The following is a 14,300-nucleotide window of genomic DNA, read 5'->3' on the forward strand; positions in this document are numbered from 1 at the left end:
GTGATTGGTTTTATGCAGCTCAGGTGGGGCCACTACCCGCGTTATCGGTTCTGCCGCGCTTGAGCCGCCCAAAATTTTTGGGAAGGTCGACGGCGGGGAGCGACCCTGGAATTCTTGCCTGAGAGAGAGAGAGAGGAAGCACCTTCTTCATCCGTCTGCATCCTCAACTTCCTCCCCTCTCCCGTCCGCCTCACCCTGCCGCCACGATGCCGTCCAAAACGTCTGGGCGCATCGAAAAGGTGCGCAAAAACAAGTACTCGACCCCCCACCAGAAAAACCACCGGTGGGAGTCCTTCTCGACCAAGATCGCAAAGTTCAATTCCCTGCAGCCGCTGCGCAAAGTCCGCCGCCATGACCTCGACTCGGAAGACTTGTCGGCCACGACGTCGTACTTCCAGAATGGCTTGCAGAAGTGGGGGGAGCTCAACATCTCGAAGCCCTTCTGCGGCTTCAAGAAGCACGTTCTCCCGCTTTCCGAGAGCCTGGCCCAGATCCTGCATTTCGAGGACAAGATCATGGCCCTCTTCGCCGAGTACATATCTCTGCAGGACAAGGACGCGCTGGAGCCCCTGTTGGACCTCTTGACAGCTTTTGCGCACGATCTGGGCGTTCGATTCGAGAAATACTACTCGCAGAGCTTGGACCTGCTGCTCGCCATTGCTGGCAAGCCGCAGGATGTGGAGGTCATCGAGTGGACTTTTGGCGCCTTGGCCTTCCTGTTCAAGTACCTGTCGAAGCTCCTCGTTCCCAATCTCCGGCCGACCTTCGACGTTATGGCGCCTCTCCTCGGAAAGTCGAAGCAGCCGCAGCACATTGCTCGCTTTGCCGCCGAGGCTCTGAGCTTCCTGGTCCGAAAAGCCGCCGCCCCGTCCCACCGCGAGACGGCCCTTAAGCCGCTTGTCGAGCACATCAGACACGACCTTTGCAGTGTAGCCGAAGATCGCCAATTCACCTTGTACAAAGACGGCATCATGACCATGTTCGCCGAGTCCATCAAGGGGACGGAGTACTCAATCCATTCCGTCGGCAGCGCCGTCATTACGACACTCATCGATGCTATTCCGGAAGATGAGAGTAGATTGGCTAGGGATACTATCTGGACCGACGTTGTCTGCGGTGTCTTGACGAGCACCATACACCACGCCACTGTGGACACCTTTGGTGATGCTGCGGGGGATGTCCTCGACTGTATCAAGGCCAGACGAGAACACATCCAACAATCCTCCACGCAGTGGCAAACGGTACCCCTCTTTAAAATTCTCGGGGTCATGGCGGGTGTTCGCAGAGGTACCCGAATCAAAGTCTGGGACAGCGTCATTCTCGAGCTCGTCTCAACACTCAACATCACTGGCAAGGCGAATGAAGACGTTCGTCAGGACGAGAATGATATTCTTTGGACGGCAGTCATCTCCAAAGTTGCCATCATCTTGCATCATGCGCCGATTGATGCACTTATACCACACATTTCTTCCCTCAATCAGTCCCTTACCCGAGGACCGTTGATGCATTGGTTCATTCCTTTCTGCTCCTACTTTTGCGATTTGGACGCAAGTCGCTTCGGGAGTCTGTTTCGAACTGAGTTTCAGAGGTGAGTTGACGATGCATGAGGACTGATAGCGAAGATACTGACATGCGTCTCAGGTTCGTGGCAACACACTGGTCACAAGGCGAGAACGAGGACGTTCTCTGCGTGCTTCTGCCGCGCATGATCAAGAACCGAGCGTTCCCACCTCTCGGTGACAAGGACTGCTTCAAGTTGCCTCAGGCTTGGCAGGACCAGATCGTGTCCAAATTCGAGCGACTGGAAATCTCCCCCTTTCCCGAGCGCGGCCCATACAACAAGGACCCGCAGGAATGGCGGGATCGTTGCCTTCCAAAGTATGCCGGCCTGCTTCATCTTCTGGAGATTACAGCCGTGCACCCATCTACGAATGCTCGTATCGCTGAGCTACTTCTGAGGAAGCTCAAGTTGGCGCTGCGGCCCTCGTCATCTCTGGCGTCGGACGAGGTCAACTTCATCGTCAGCCAAGGATTTCACGCATATATCCGTATGAGCAAAGCGTCTGGATCCGTGGACGCCACGCTCAGCCCTCTACTCCATGCTGCCGTGCCACGTTTCGGCCGTTCCGTCGGTTTCTTGCGATCCTATCTTGCGTATGAGAGTATCCAACCGGCCAAATCCCATGGCAACGACAAGTCACCAAGTACCAGCAGTGAAAGTTCTGCGTCTGAGGAGGATCCAGTGGTGACGGCCTTGGTAGAGAACCTCAGCTCTCCATCCCACGATATTCGCTTGGCTTCATTGGAGTTGTTGAAAGGGATAGATGCCACCCACGGGACATCCGAGTGTGTTGACCTCATGGTACAAGTCGAACAGATGCCCTTGGCCCTAGAGAACACGAGGACCATGGCCATGCTTCTGCGCAAGCTCGGCCAACTATATACCTCGGTCGATCACTCTTCCTGGCTTGGGACAGCCGTGCCTCGCTTTGTTTTTGGCATGCTTACCGTCAAGCTCTCACCTGTGTGGGACAGCGCCGTAGAAGCGCTGCAGCTGATTACGCAAACAAAGCCCGGGGAGGAGGCGGTGGCTACGATTGCCTTCCAGTGGCTAGAGACTCAGTCTGCCCGTTGGACACCACCCAACTCGGAACTTGCCGGCTCTGGACGACGGATCTACACCGACTTCGAATGCACGGCCCTGGGGGGACTTGAGAAAGCTGCGGACGGCATCCTCGACCTCACGGAAAAGGCAGACGGTGAGCTGCTGCGAGAATTCGACGACAAACAACAACTAGCCGAGCCGGTCGTAGTGACGGCCAGGGCACGTGCTCTCAAGGTCCTGAATGGTAACACCTTCATCGCGGAGAAGAGATCTCGTCAGCTTGTGCCGCATTTTCTATCGTGGGCTCTCGAAGATGATGAAGGAGATAATGCGGCCACCGAGGGAGTCGCTTCTCTGGAGGGGTCCTCCTGGTCCTTGGCCGACCGAAAGGCAATGCTTGGTGTCTTCTCGCAGTTTGTCAACCCCAAGGTGCTATACAAACATGAAAAAGTGTACGAGGCACTCCTACAGCTCATGGAAAACGGCGACATCGAGGTGCAGAAGCTCGCGCTCAAAGCCATCTTGGCTTGGAAGCAAGATGGCGTCAAGTCGTACCAGGAGAACCTCGAATACTTGCTTGATGAGGCTCGATTCAAGAATGAGCTGGCGGTATTCCTGCAGAGCGACGATATAATCAAACCCGAGCACCGACCCGAGTTGCTACCGGTCCTGTTGAGGCTCCTCTACGGCCGCACTATCTCAAAGAAGGGCGCGGCGAGCGGCAGAAACGGGCTACAGGCCACGCGACTTGCCGTTTTGCGAAACTTGTCGGTCGAAGATATGGGCAGCTTCCTGGATATCGCCGCTGGCAAGCTGAAGGACGTTCGCGTAGTCGTTCCTGCTTCTCAGCGGGAGAAGCTTTTCAGCAACCCGGTCATCTCTGTCCGCAAGCAGATGGGTTTCCTCAACATGATCTCATCTCTGATCTCAGAGCTCGGGACCAATGTGGATCCCTACATGGATACGCTTGTCAACACGGTACTGTATTGCTTGGTCTACTCTTGCAGGCACCTTGGCGGAGTGACCGCAGAGCCGACGATTGACGCCGAAGAGCACGAAGAAAAAAGCAGTGATCATTCGCTTCTGAAAGTGACGAGGTCTTTGGGCATCAAATGCTTAAACTTGCTCTTTCAGAATGCGCAAAGCTTCCAATGGGACCCATACCAGGACATAATTTTGGTGGAGGTCGTCGCCCCGAGACTCGAAAACCTCCCCGTGGAGACTACGCAGGGCATCTCGGGCATGATGCAGCTCATGTCGACATGGTCGGTCCTCCCCAAGGCGGCATTGTTCCTTGGCCCCCATGGGAAGAGCCTACCCAAGGGGGCCTTGCCAAAGCTCATCACTTGTCTGTCCATTGGGAAGACAAAGGATGAGGTCAAAATATTTGTTCTTGGCATTCTGCAAAGCTTGGTCAAGCTCGCTTTGGCACCAGCGACTGAATCGGAATTCAACGAAGTTATTAAGGCTGATCTTCTGGATCCGAATGCAGAGGCAATGCTGGCCAACATTTCTACAGTTGTCAAGACATCGACCATCAGCAACGACCTCTTGGAGGCATGCGTGGAGACGATTCTAGCATTTGCCCCCATCCTCCAGGACTTGAAGAATGCGCAATCCGTCATCAGGATTTGTAGCTTCCTCCTTCAGCAGCCCCCGCGCCGAGTGAGCCCCAAGACCAAGGGTAGAATCCTGCTCATTGTGGAGAGATTTGTTGCTCTGCCAGACGCTGCTGAGGATCCGACTTTGCTCCGCGACGTTTACAATACGCTGTCATCACTCTTCAGCTATTTCAAGGATAGAGAAAACCGCCAATCGCTGTCTCGGGCCATGACTGCGATATCTGAACAAGATGCTGAGGTGGCGGAAGTCGCCAGTCTGTGCAAAGAGCTGAACTCGTTCAAGGAGGGGCGCCTTGATGAGCCAGACTACGATAGACGGCTTGCGTCTTTCACTACAATATCGACGGAGCGAGACGTGCCGTGGACCCCCAAGCAGTGGTTGCCGCTTCTGCATAATTTGGTCTTCTTCATGAAGGTCGACGAGGAGTTCGGTGTTTTGTCCTCAAATTCTGCCGACGGAATGCGTCGCTTCGTCCAAACCGTGGCGAGCTGCGCGACCAGCGAGCTCGCTGAAGGGTTCGACGAACAAATGAGGACAGTCGTCTTGCCCTCAATTTACTCTGGCGCGCGAGACTCATCTGAGACTGTGCGCCGAGAGTACCTACGAGTATTTGGATTTCTCTTGACGGTGATGCCTGAGTGGGACCCTGTCGCCGATCTCAGCGGTCTCTTGAACGACCGTCAAGAAGACTCGTCTGAACCGTCCTTCTTCTTCAATATCCTAAGCCCTGCGACAGCGAGACAACTCGAGGCTCTCAACGCTCTTCAATTGGCGAACGAGGGCAAGGAAATGAGCAGCCAGAACCTGGGCCAATTCTTTATCCCCTTGCTGGAACACTTTGTGTACGGTCGAGCAGACGGGGGCGATGATCACGGCCTCGGCGCACAAGCAACAACCACCATCGGCAGCTTGGCCATGTCTCTCCACTGGAACCACTGGCGAACCACCTTCCACCGTTATATCAGCTACATCGAGTCTCGTCCTGAAGCGCAGAAGCAGACAGTAAGATTATTGGGCAAATTCGCCGATGCACTGGTTCTGTCAGTTGCCGATCCGGCGACCGAGGCTATGGACGTGGACGAGGCGGAGGCATCGCCAGCCGATGGAAAGAGGCTGCGTCAGACTGCTCCCAAGACCCCACAGCTGGCTATCGATATCTTGGACTATTTCCTGCCTCCGCTCGTCAAGCATCTCCACGAAAAGGATGAGTCCGAGGTCAGCTACCGAGTCCCCGTTGGCGTCGTCGTCGTCAAGCTTCTCAAGCTCTTGCCTCCTGAGCAAATGAATCAGAGGCTTGCCGGCGTCCTCACAGACATTTGTCATATTCTACGCAGTAAGGCGTGGGAGTCGAGAGAGATGGCCCGAGACACTTTGGTGAAGATCGCTGTCATCCTTGGCTCCTCATTTTTTGGATTCATTCTCAAGGAGCTGCGAGGCGCCCTGACCAGGGGCTACCAGTTGCACGTTCTCTCCTACACGATGCACTCCATTCTCGTCGCCACGGTCCCGACCTTCTCTCCGGGAGACCTGGACCACTGTCTGCCCGCCATCGTCAACGTCATCATGGACGACATTTTCGGCGTTATTGGTCAGGAGAAGGATGCAGAGGGCTACACCACGCAGATGAAAGAGATCAAGAGCAGCAAGAGTCAAGACTCGATGGAACTCGTGGCAAAAAATGCATCGGTCACCCATCTCATTCACCTGGTCAAGCCTCTACAAGCCCTTCTCCTGCAAAAGGTAGACCTCAAGATGGTACGAAAGATTGATGCGTTGATGGGCCGTATCGGCGTAGGCCTCTTACAGAACCCTGGGGCAGAGACCCGTGATACGCTCGTCTTCTGCTACGAAGTCATCCAAGCAACATACCGGGCGCAGCAGCCGGAGGCAATCCAGAAGTTGGATCCGAGGATTAGAAAGTACCTGGTCCAGAAAGGAGCCAGGAAGAGCGGCGAGCGCGGCAAGACCACGAAGCACACATACAAGCTGGTCAGGTTCGCGCTCGATATCTTGCGATCCATGCTCAAAAAGCATGACAGCTTGAGGACCCCGGCCAACATCGCCGGATTCATCCCGGTGCTCGGCGATGCCATTGTAGATGGCGAGGACGAGGTCAAGATTGCTGCATTCCGCCTTCTTGCTGTCATTGACAAGGTACCCTTCACGTCGGACGACGGCAAGAACATTTACAAAGTCGCAGTCAAGGAGGCAACCAAGAGCATATCGATGTCGACATCCACGACTACGGATCTCTCCCAGGCCGCCCTAAAAATGCTTTCTGTGGTCCTTCGCGATCGCCGAGACGTCGTTGTCAAGGATGCTGCCGTGGACATGCTCTTGGGCAAGCTCAAGGACGACTTCACCGAGCCGCTTTATCGCCATGTCACGTTCAACTTCTTGCGGTCCGTCCTGGATCGGCGAATCGAAACTGCACTCGTGTACGATACCGTGGACCACGTCGGCACGGTGATGATCATCAATGACGACAAAGATACGCGAGACCTAGCTCGTGGCGCGTTCTTCCAGTTCATCAAGGACTATCCGCAAAAGAAGGCGCGCTGGAGCAAGCAGCTTGACTTTGTTGTCGCCAACCTCCAGTACAAGCGCGAAGGTGGCAGGCTGTCTATCATGGAGGTCATCCACCTACTACTCATGAAATCCTCAGACGAGTTTGTCCAAGAAGTCGCGGGAACTTGTTTCCTGCCCCTCTTCTTCGTTCTTGCCAACGATGATAGCGACAAATGTAAGCTGGCGGCTGGCGAGCTGCTAAAAGAGATCTTCCACAAGTCGGACAAGGAGCGCACACAGAAGTACCTGACCCTTCTGCGGTCTTGGCTGCAAAAAGACGACAACCCATCCGTCCTCCGACTTGCGCTGCAGGTATTCGGCTACTACTTCGAGTCCAACGACGATGCACAAAAGAACACGAAGGACTGCAAGCTAGTGCTCGAAAAGGCGGCGGGTATACTTGGATCCGAAGATGTGAGCGTCATGGACGAGCAGCTCGTCGAGACAACGCTTGGGGTTGTCCGGCTCTTCACCACGACGATGCGCGCGCAGACACTGTCAGCGGACAGGGAAGAACTGTGGGCTGACGTTGCGGGCTGTTTGCGGCACCCCCAGCCGATGGTCAAGTTGGCGACTGTGAAGCTCATCAACTCGTACCTGGTTGATTTTGCGAAGCAAAAAGCGAGCACCTCGTCTGGTGAGACCATCGAGGGCTCGCATGGGCTCGCGTTAACTGTCAATGACGTGCATCGTCTTGCCCGTGTGTCTCTGGGCACGTTAAACGGCAACGAGGTGGACGAGGCGCTCGCCTCGGAGCTCGTGCAGGTACTGGTGTTTCTGGGCTCCTGTCTTCCAGCTACGTCGACAGTCGTGGACGAGACTGGCCTCGAAGCCGACGAGGAGGATGACGATGTGGAGGAGGCCGATGAAGGTGACGAAGAGCGGAAGAAGACTCTGGACTACCTCTTCTGGAGACTGTCCCACATTCTGCGCAAGGAGGTTCGACCCAAGGCAATGGCCATTAACGGCAAGGTTGCTGCAATGGAGGTCATGGAGACGATATTCCGCCGGCGCTCCCTCAACCAGACACGGCCGTCGCTCAAGACCATCTTGTCGCCATTGGCGCAGCTCACGGACCCGTCCATCCCGACACCGTTCAGCAACGACGAGGTCTTCAAGACTAAGCTCGAGGGCGTCAAGACCCGGGCCCAGATCCTCATGGACTCGCTGCAGAAGAAGTTTGGGACGAGCGAGTACAGCACGGTGCTTATGCAGGTGCGCGAGGAGGTCAAGGCGAGACGGCAGCAGAGATCGGCCAAGCGCAAGATTGAGGCGATTGCACAGCCAGAGAAGTACGGCCGGGACAAGCGCAAGAAGTTTGAGAAGAATAGGGATCGCCGCAAGGTGCGGTCGAGGGAGCAAAAGCAGGCGCGGCAGTCATACAAGGGGTGGTAGCGTCGTCGACACGTTACAAGCATGCATCGGTGCGGCGTTTTGGAATGGGAAAAGAGGCTCCTCTATTTAGTGCATGGCCCCGCGGCGTTCTGGGCCCATCTAATTATCATACATGGTGTTTACAAAGACGTACATGGCAGCCATGACATCTTGGTGAAGCTTACATTGTCCCGTGCCGCCTCGCCGTAGACAAGGCTGTTTGAGCGAGGGCGTCAACGACATGACAAGATAGCGGGGGTATTGTTTTTGAGGTGTCGTAGCGCTGAACACACACTGGTGGTGGTATGCTGTTGAGATCTGTTGGTACATGGGTTCGTAAAAGGTCGTGAGGCGCGGCGCTCGAATGATCTGAGGGACAATCAGGCCGAGCCGCCCGGCTTGACAGCCTGTACGTCGTCGTCGGGCCAGAACTCGATGTCGCCGTCCTCGCCAAGGCTGCCCCTCTTGACGAGGTTGCCCTTCTCGCGCATGAGGTCTTCGACCGTGATGGAGCGGTCGCCAAAGATGCCGAGGTGGTCGCTGATGACGTGCCTGTTGCGGCAGCTGGGACAGGTGATGAGGACGGAGCCGCCATGGTAGCCCTGCTTGGAGACGTTGTGGTGGGAGCGGTGGCCGCAGGGCACGCAGGTGAAGGAGAGCTGGTAGTAGGCCTGGTTCTGGCCGGCCCGGGAGGACGACGACGGCACGTCGGGGCGCTCGCCCTCGGAGGCGGGGGCGTCGGCACCAGAGGGAGCGGTCGCGGCGTGGGAGTCTGGGCTGACGCGCCGCGGGGGCGGGCGGGGGATGGAGTGCGCAGCGCGGAGGGGCGTCGTGGAGAAGAGGCTTCGCGGGACGGCGGTGGCGATGGCAGCGGCGGGCCGCGCGACGCGGTGGACGGATGATGAGGACGATGACGAGAAGAGTCGCAGCGGCGGGAGTAGGCGTGCGGACTTTCGCAAGAGCGGCAGCGACTTGGTTGCCATGGCGGGGGCGGAGGTGTTGTCGCGATCTGGAAAGCTTCGTCGGCGGCAATCGTGAGGTGTTGACGATGGAGGATACTCAGGTTGCTGGTCGAAATTTTGGGGGGCATATTGGCCGAGCTTCCAGAAGCTGCTGCGGCGGCGCGTCATTGGCGGCCTTGGCGCTCGCGCATATCATGAGAGGGCTGCTGTGGGCCCGTTCGGTCCCTGCCTGCATAAGCTGGCCATCGCTCCAGAATGCCCAACGGCAGTTGTAGTCACGCAGCCGCATTGATAAGCCGAGAGGAGAAGGCAATCCACAACAGCCTGACGTCGATTGCTCGATTGCTTCAGCGTCAGGAGAAGATCATCATCTCGACGTCAGATGCAAATTAGATGTTGCTTTTCCTGACCCGATGCGGGTCTCCCGTCCTTGGGCGAGCAAGTAAAGGTACTTCGTACGGTATAGATGTACTTGCGTTCAGGGTAGCAAGGTGGAAGGCGCGCGGGACTCGGGGGGCTGGGCCGGCGGAGCGCTCCTGCCCGTGTAAGTCGCAATACCCACGTGCACACTTGTTGAGGAAGGAACATCTCCAACAATCGAACGACCCCGTTCAAGCTTTCTCTGGCGCTGCGAGAAGGCGCAACACAAGGCCTCCCGCATGGGAAGGGGCAGCGCTGATTGCGGTGAGACAGACACCGGTGTGCTGTGCTGCTCCCGCTGCCGCCTTTCTTGATTGCCCATGTCACGCCCAAGTCGGGTGTGAATAAGTAGGTACCCGTGCGCTGCGCAGTCGCAACTTGTGCCTGCCGTCAGGCCAGCAGACAGGCTATTTGCGTGATTCAGAAGGGGATGGGACAGTTGCGACACCTCATGTCCTCGGCTCAAGGCACCCCTGCTGGCAACCTCGATGCAGGTCTCGTCACTCATCCGGGCGAAGGTGCCAAACTCACCCATATATCATCCTCGCCTACGGTGTTGACTTTCCGCCGCTCGCTGTTTAGACCTCCTTCTCTCCCAGCCCGCACCTCTCGAGACCTGACCGTGAGTCTCGCCAACTAAGTTAGTACAGTAGTTACTCACGTTGTGACTTTAGTCCGCGAGTGCACTCAGCCAGGCCTGCCTCGCCCACATCGACCCTCTGCAGCGTCAGAATGTACCGACTCGCTTGTTTCGTCTCCTTGGTCCTTTTCGTGGGCTTGTCGGTCGCTGCGACGCCCAACGAAGACCTCAACAACGCCCTTGCCACGGTTAATCAGGCCCGCCAAGCTAAGGGTGTACGGCCGCTGCAGTGGGATCCCGACCTGGCCGGCTACGCCCAGACTTGGGCAAACTTCATGGCCAGTGACTCGGTCGCGTTCTCCCACGCCCCCAGCCAATATCGCCAGAACCAAGGCGAGAATATCTACGATCGAGAGTCCGGTCAGGGCGACTTTGAATACGACAACCCGGTTTTGACGGCCATGCGCTCCTGGCTGAGTCAGGCTCCGCTGTACGACGACAAGCCCGTCACAGGGCACGAAAAATGGCTGCACTGGTGTAAGTCACCTCGCCGCGTTCCGAGGACTGCTGAGGGCTTCATAGGGAACTGACGCGAAGACAAATGCGTGTAGCGCAGTGCATGTGGTCCAACACGACGCATATCGGCTGCGCTCGCGCCTACAGCATCTCGACGGCCTACAAGGTGTATGACGTCTGCCGCTTCTACCCTCAGGGTAACATGTTAGTGACGCTCCACCAGCGGTTCGACAGTCGTGATTAAGCTGACGTTGGGCCACAGTGTTGGAGAGAAGCCATTTGAACGCAAGCAAACGCTCCACAGAAATGGCACCGGCCATTGACGCTGGCATTAGAGCAGGTCCCTCGGTGCCGAGTTTGGTGGACTGCGATGGCCATGCCTGGAAATGGGCTCAATGGAGGCGTATTTGCTTCGTGGCCGCCGGACTGAACGATTTCGGCGGCCGACTGATAAACTTTGGTGCGAAGGAATTATAGCAGTGGAGCGAGAACGAACCCTTCTGCCCACCGATTGAAGTGCCGACGTGTGATCACGGCAGGTGACATTTCGTACATGCTCATGGGACTGTGAGTAGAGTAACAGTCGCGATGGACAGGCCGAGTCTACGCAGACGTCACGGTAGGTTGTCTATCTTGGCACGGCTTTTATATACTTTTGCAACCAGCTTATAGCCCACAACAATGCTGTAATAAGGCTACTAGAGGGCTGTGAGTGGAGGTCCCCTTTGGCCGCCGTCACATCCAAATTTACGGACAAGCAAAGTGAGTGGACTCGTTCTCGTTGAACGCTCACAAATAAGTTAGTTATGGGCGCGGGGTAAAAAAAGCCAATGGCGGGGTTGCTCGCCGCCGGATGGAGCTTGAAATTGGCGGCGGGACATTTTCTTCTTATCGCCCTCCCTCCACCACCACCAGCAGCTCCATCCAGCAGCACCACTTGGAGGCACACGGCACCCACACGCCCGCCCGCACCCAGTCGGCGAATAGTAGTTTACTGTGGCTGATGCAAGCAGCTTGAATCAAAAAATCGAAACCCTTTTTTTCTCTCCCTCCCAGCGTCGTCCGTCCCCCTCCATCCCGACTTCGCTTCGCAGCTCACCCACCCACCCACCCCGCTCTCCCGTGGCCGACAGAGTCGCAGCCGCCGCCCACCATGTCCGAGGCTCAAAAGATTGCCATCGTCTCCGTCTACGACAAGACGGGGCTTTTGGACCTGGCTAAGGGCCTCGTCCAGCAGAATGTCCGCATCCTGGCCTCTGGCGGCACCGCTCGCATGATTCGCGAGTCGGGCTTCCCCGTCGAGTACGTTGACAAACACCCTTCCCCCCCCCCTTTCCTCAACTCAGCCAAGATGAGGACGAGGAAGCAGACGATGGCATGGAGAGGCAATGGCCGGCATTGAAGCTCGAGAAAAAAAAAAATACCGCGGCTGACCTGCTTGATCCTCCAGGGACGTCAGCGCCATCACCAAGGCGCCCGAGATGCTCGCCGGCCGCGTCAAGACGCTGCACCCCGCTGTCCACGCCGGCATCCTTGCCCGAAACCTCGAGTCGGACGAGAAGGACCTGGCCGACCAGAACATCAACAAGGTCGACTACGTCATCTGCAACCTGTACCCCTTCAAGGATACGGTCGCCAAGATCAACGTCAGCATACCCGAGGCCGTCGAGGAGATTGACATTGGCGGCGTCACCCTCATCCGCGCCGCTGCCAAGAACCATAAGCGCGTCACCATCCTCAGCGATCCCAGCGACTACGCCGGCTTCCTCAAGGAGCTCGAGCAGGGCGAGATCACCGAGACGAGCCGCAATCGCTATGCCCTCAAGGCCTTTGAGCACACGGCCGACTACGACGCTGCCATCTCCGATTTCTTCCGCAAGGAATATGCCGGCGCCGGCGATCAGTACATGGCCCTCCGCTATGGTGCCAACCCCCACCAGAAGCCCGCCGCTGCCTTCACTGCCGAGGGCAAGCTGCCCTTTACCGTCCTCGGCGGCTCCCCCGGTTACATCAACCTCCTCGACGCCCTCAACGCCTGGCCCCTCGTCCGCGAGCTCAAGAAGGCCCTGGGCCTCCCCGCCGCTGCCAGTTTCAAGCACGTCTCCCCGGCCGGTGCCGCCATCGGCCTGCCTCTTACCGCCGAGGAGCGCAAGGTCTACTTCGTCAACGATATTGAGGGCATCGAGACGTCGGCCCTGGCCCAAGCCTACGCCCGTGCCCGTGGCGCCGACCGCATGAGCAGCTTCGGCGACGTCATCGCCCTCAGCGACGTCGTTGACGTGCCCACCGCCAGCATCATATCCAAGGAGGTCTCGGATGGCGTCATTGCCCCTGGATACGAGCCCGCCGCTCTCGAAATGCTCAAGAAGAAGAAGGGCGGCAAGTACCTGGTGCTTCAGATGGACCCCGAGTACGATCCTGCGCCCACCGAGACGCGCACCGTCTACGGCGTCAACCTGCAGCAGCACCGCAACGACGTCGAGATCTCCCCCAAGTCGTTCAACACCATCATCACCCCCAAGGACGCCGGCGCCCTGCCCGAGAGCGCCGCTCGCGACCTGACCGTCGCCACCATCACGCTCAAGTACACACAGAGCAACTCGGTGTGCTACGCCGTCAACGGCCAGGTTGTCGGGCTCGGCGCCGGCCAACAGTCCCGCATCCACTGCACCCGCCTCGCCGGCGACAAGGCCGACAACTGGTGGATGCGCTTCCACGAGCGCGTCCTCGGCATCAAGTGGAAGAAGGGCACAAAGCGCCCCGACAAGAGCAACGCCATCGATCTGCTCGTCAGCGGCCAGCTGCCCAAGGACGGCCCCGAGCGTGAGGCCTTTGACGCCGTCTTCGAGGAGGTGCCGGTCGCCTTCACCGAGGAGGAGCGTGAGGCCTGGATGAAGCAGCTCAAGAATGTCTGCGTGTCCAGTGATGCTTTTGTAAGCCTAACCAGTGGTGGCCCCCTCAGCATTGACCTGGACCTCCCGCTGACAAGCAGTCTACAGTTCCCGTTCATCGACAACGTCTTCCGCGTCGGCCGCTCAGGCGTCAAGTACATTGCTGCGCCAGGCGGCAGCCAAAACGACGGCGCCGTGTTCGAGACGGCCGAGAAGTTGGGCATTACCTTTGTGCAGCAGAACATCCGCCTCTTCCACCACTAGGGCAGCAGCGCAGCCGTCAGCCAATGTGAGAGCTGTGGGAGTTGATATGCAATGTGGACATGGATGGGAGGGACATGGATGGGACAAAGAAAAGCAGGGATTTCAATGATTTGGTTTGGGGGTGTTCAATAATTTACGCGAGCCCATCTCCTTTTTTTTTTGGCTGCGTGCAGCTGTGGAGAGACCTTGAGAGGGACTTGGAGGCGTAGTATTCGATATAGAAGTCGAACGCGTCATGACGAATTTCCTTGATTGCATTTGCTTGCATGAGAGCTGTGAAAGGGATCCGGGATCGTGGACTCTGCTGCCAGTGAAAGGGAGTGCCAACTTGCGCAGCCACCAGCCTGTTTGATGTTTGACTGGCAGATTGCGACTAAGCCCAAAATAGGAGTATATGCAACTGTTCTGGTGCACCCCGCTTATTCAGACAGCTGCGGCACGGCAAGTGCCGATTTTTTTTCTGGCCAGCGACGCGCGACTGAGAAAAAGGACGGACG

The 14,300-nt window shown here is 57.3% G+C and overlaps 4 protein-coding genes across 4 annotated transcripts; 3 read left to right on the forward strand and 1 right to left on the reverse strand.

Moving 5' to 3' along the window:
* Positions 1–150: 150 nt before the first annotated feature.
* Positions 151–8,307, forward strand: UTP20 (U3 snoRNP protein). Its single transcript, XM_047982445.1, has 2 exons — positions 151–1,588; positions 1,642–8,307. Exons 1-2 carry the CDS (start codon positions 207–209, stop codon positions 8,189–8,191), a joined length of 7,932 nt encoding a protein of 2,643 aa, XP_047838410.1. The 5' UTR covers positions 151–206; the 3' UTR covers positions 8,192–8,307.
* JDV02_001508 (uncharacterized protein) lies at positions 8,235–9,225 on the reverse strand. The gene has a single exon (XM_047982446.1). It carries the CDS (start codon positions 9,151–9,153, stop codon positions 8,551–8,553), a length of 603 nt encoding a protein of 200 aa, XP_047838411.1. The 5' UTR covers positions 9,154–9,225; the 3' UTR covers positions 8,235–8,550.
* A 648-nt stretch (positions 9,226–9,873) lies between these two features.
* Positions 9,874–11,261, forward strand: JDV02_001509 (uncharacterized protein). Its single transcript, XM_047982447.1, has 3 exons — positions 9,874–10,669; positions 10,744–10,852; positions 10,911–11,261. Exons 1-3 carry the CDS (start codon positions 10,285–10,287, stop codon positions 10,969–10,971), a joined length of 555 nt encoding a protein of 184 aa, XP_047838412.1. The 5' UTR covers positions 9,874–10,284; the 3' UTR covers positions 10,972–11,261.
* A 300-nt stretch (positions 11,262–11,561) lies between these two features.
* ADE17 (bifunctional phosphoribosylaminoimidazolecarboxamide formyltransferase/IMP cyclohydrolase) lies at positions 11,562–14,087 on the forward strand. Its single transcript, XM_047982448.1, has 3 exons — positions 11,562–11,950; positions 12,099–13,581; positions 13,648–14,087. Exons 1-3 carry the CDS (start codon positions 11,802–11,804, stop codon positions 13,801–13,803), a joined length of 1,788 nt encoding a protein of 595 aa, XP_047838413.1. The 5' UTR covers positions 11,562–11,801; the 3' UTR covers positions 13,804–14,087.
* The last annotated feature ends 213 nt before the right edge of the window (positions 14,088–14,300 follow it).

Source organism: Purpureocillium takamizusanense, chromosome 1 (assembly GCF_022605165.1).
Source record: "Purpureocillium takamizusanense chromosome 1, complete sequence".
Taxonomy (NCBI): domain Eukaryota; kingdom Fungi; phylum Ascomycota; class Sordariomycetes; order Hypocreales; family Ophiocordycipitaceae; genus Purpureocillium; species Purpureocillium takamizusanense.

Excerpts from the sequence above, each read along its gene's own strand:
- UTP20 (XM_047982445.1), top strand. The coding sequence starts at position 207 with ATGCCGTCCAAAACGTCTGGGCGCATCGAAAAGGTGCGCAAAAACAAG. Across the intron at positions 1,589-1,641 it reads TTTCGAACTGAGTTTCAGAG|GTTCGTGGCAACACACTGGT; the intron begins GTGAGTTGACGA and ends CATGCGTCTCAG.
- JDV02_001508 (XM_047982446.1), bottom strand. The coding sequence starts at position 9,153 with ATGGCAACCAAGTCGCTGCCGCTCTTGCGAAAGTCCGCACGCCTACTC.
- JDV02_001509 (XM_047982447.1), top strand. The coding sequence starts at position 10,285 with ATGTACCGACTCGCTTGTTTCGTCTCCTTGGTCCTTTTCGTGGGCTTG. Across the intron at positions 10,670-10,743 it reads CGAAAAATGGCTGCACTGGT|CGCAGTGCATGTGGTCCAAC; the intron begins GTAAGTCACCTC and ends AAATGCGTGTAG. Across the intron at positions 10,853-10,910 it reads TTCTACCCTCAGGGTAACAT|TGTTGGAGAGAAGCCATTTG; the intron begins GTTAGTGACGCT and ends GTTGGGCCACAG.
- ADE17 (XM_047982448.1), top strand. The coding sequence starts at position 11,802 with ATGTCCGAGGCTCAAAAGATTGCCATCGTCTCCGTCTACGACAAGACG. Across the intron at positions 11,951-12,098 it reads GAGTCGGGCTTCCCCGTCGA|GGACGTCAGCGCCATCACCA; the intron begins GTACGTTGACAA and ends TTGATCCTCCAG. Across the intron at positions 13,582-13,647 it reads GCGTGTCCAGTGATGCTTTT|TTCCCGTTCATCGACAACGT; the intron begins GTAAGCCTAACC and ends AGCAGTCTACAG.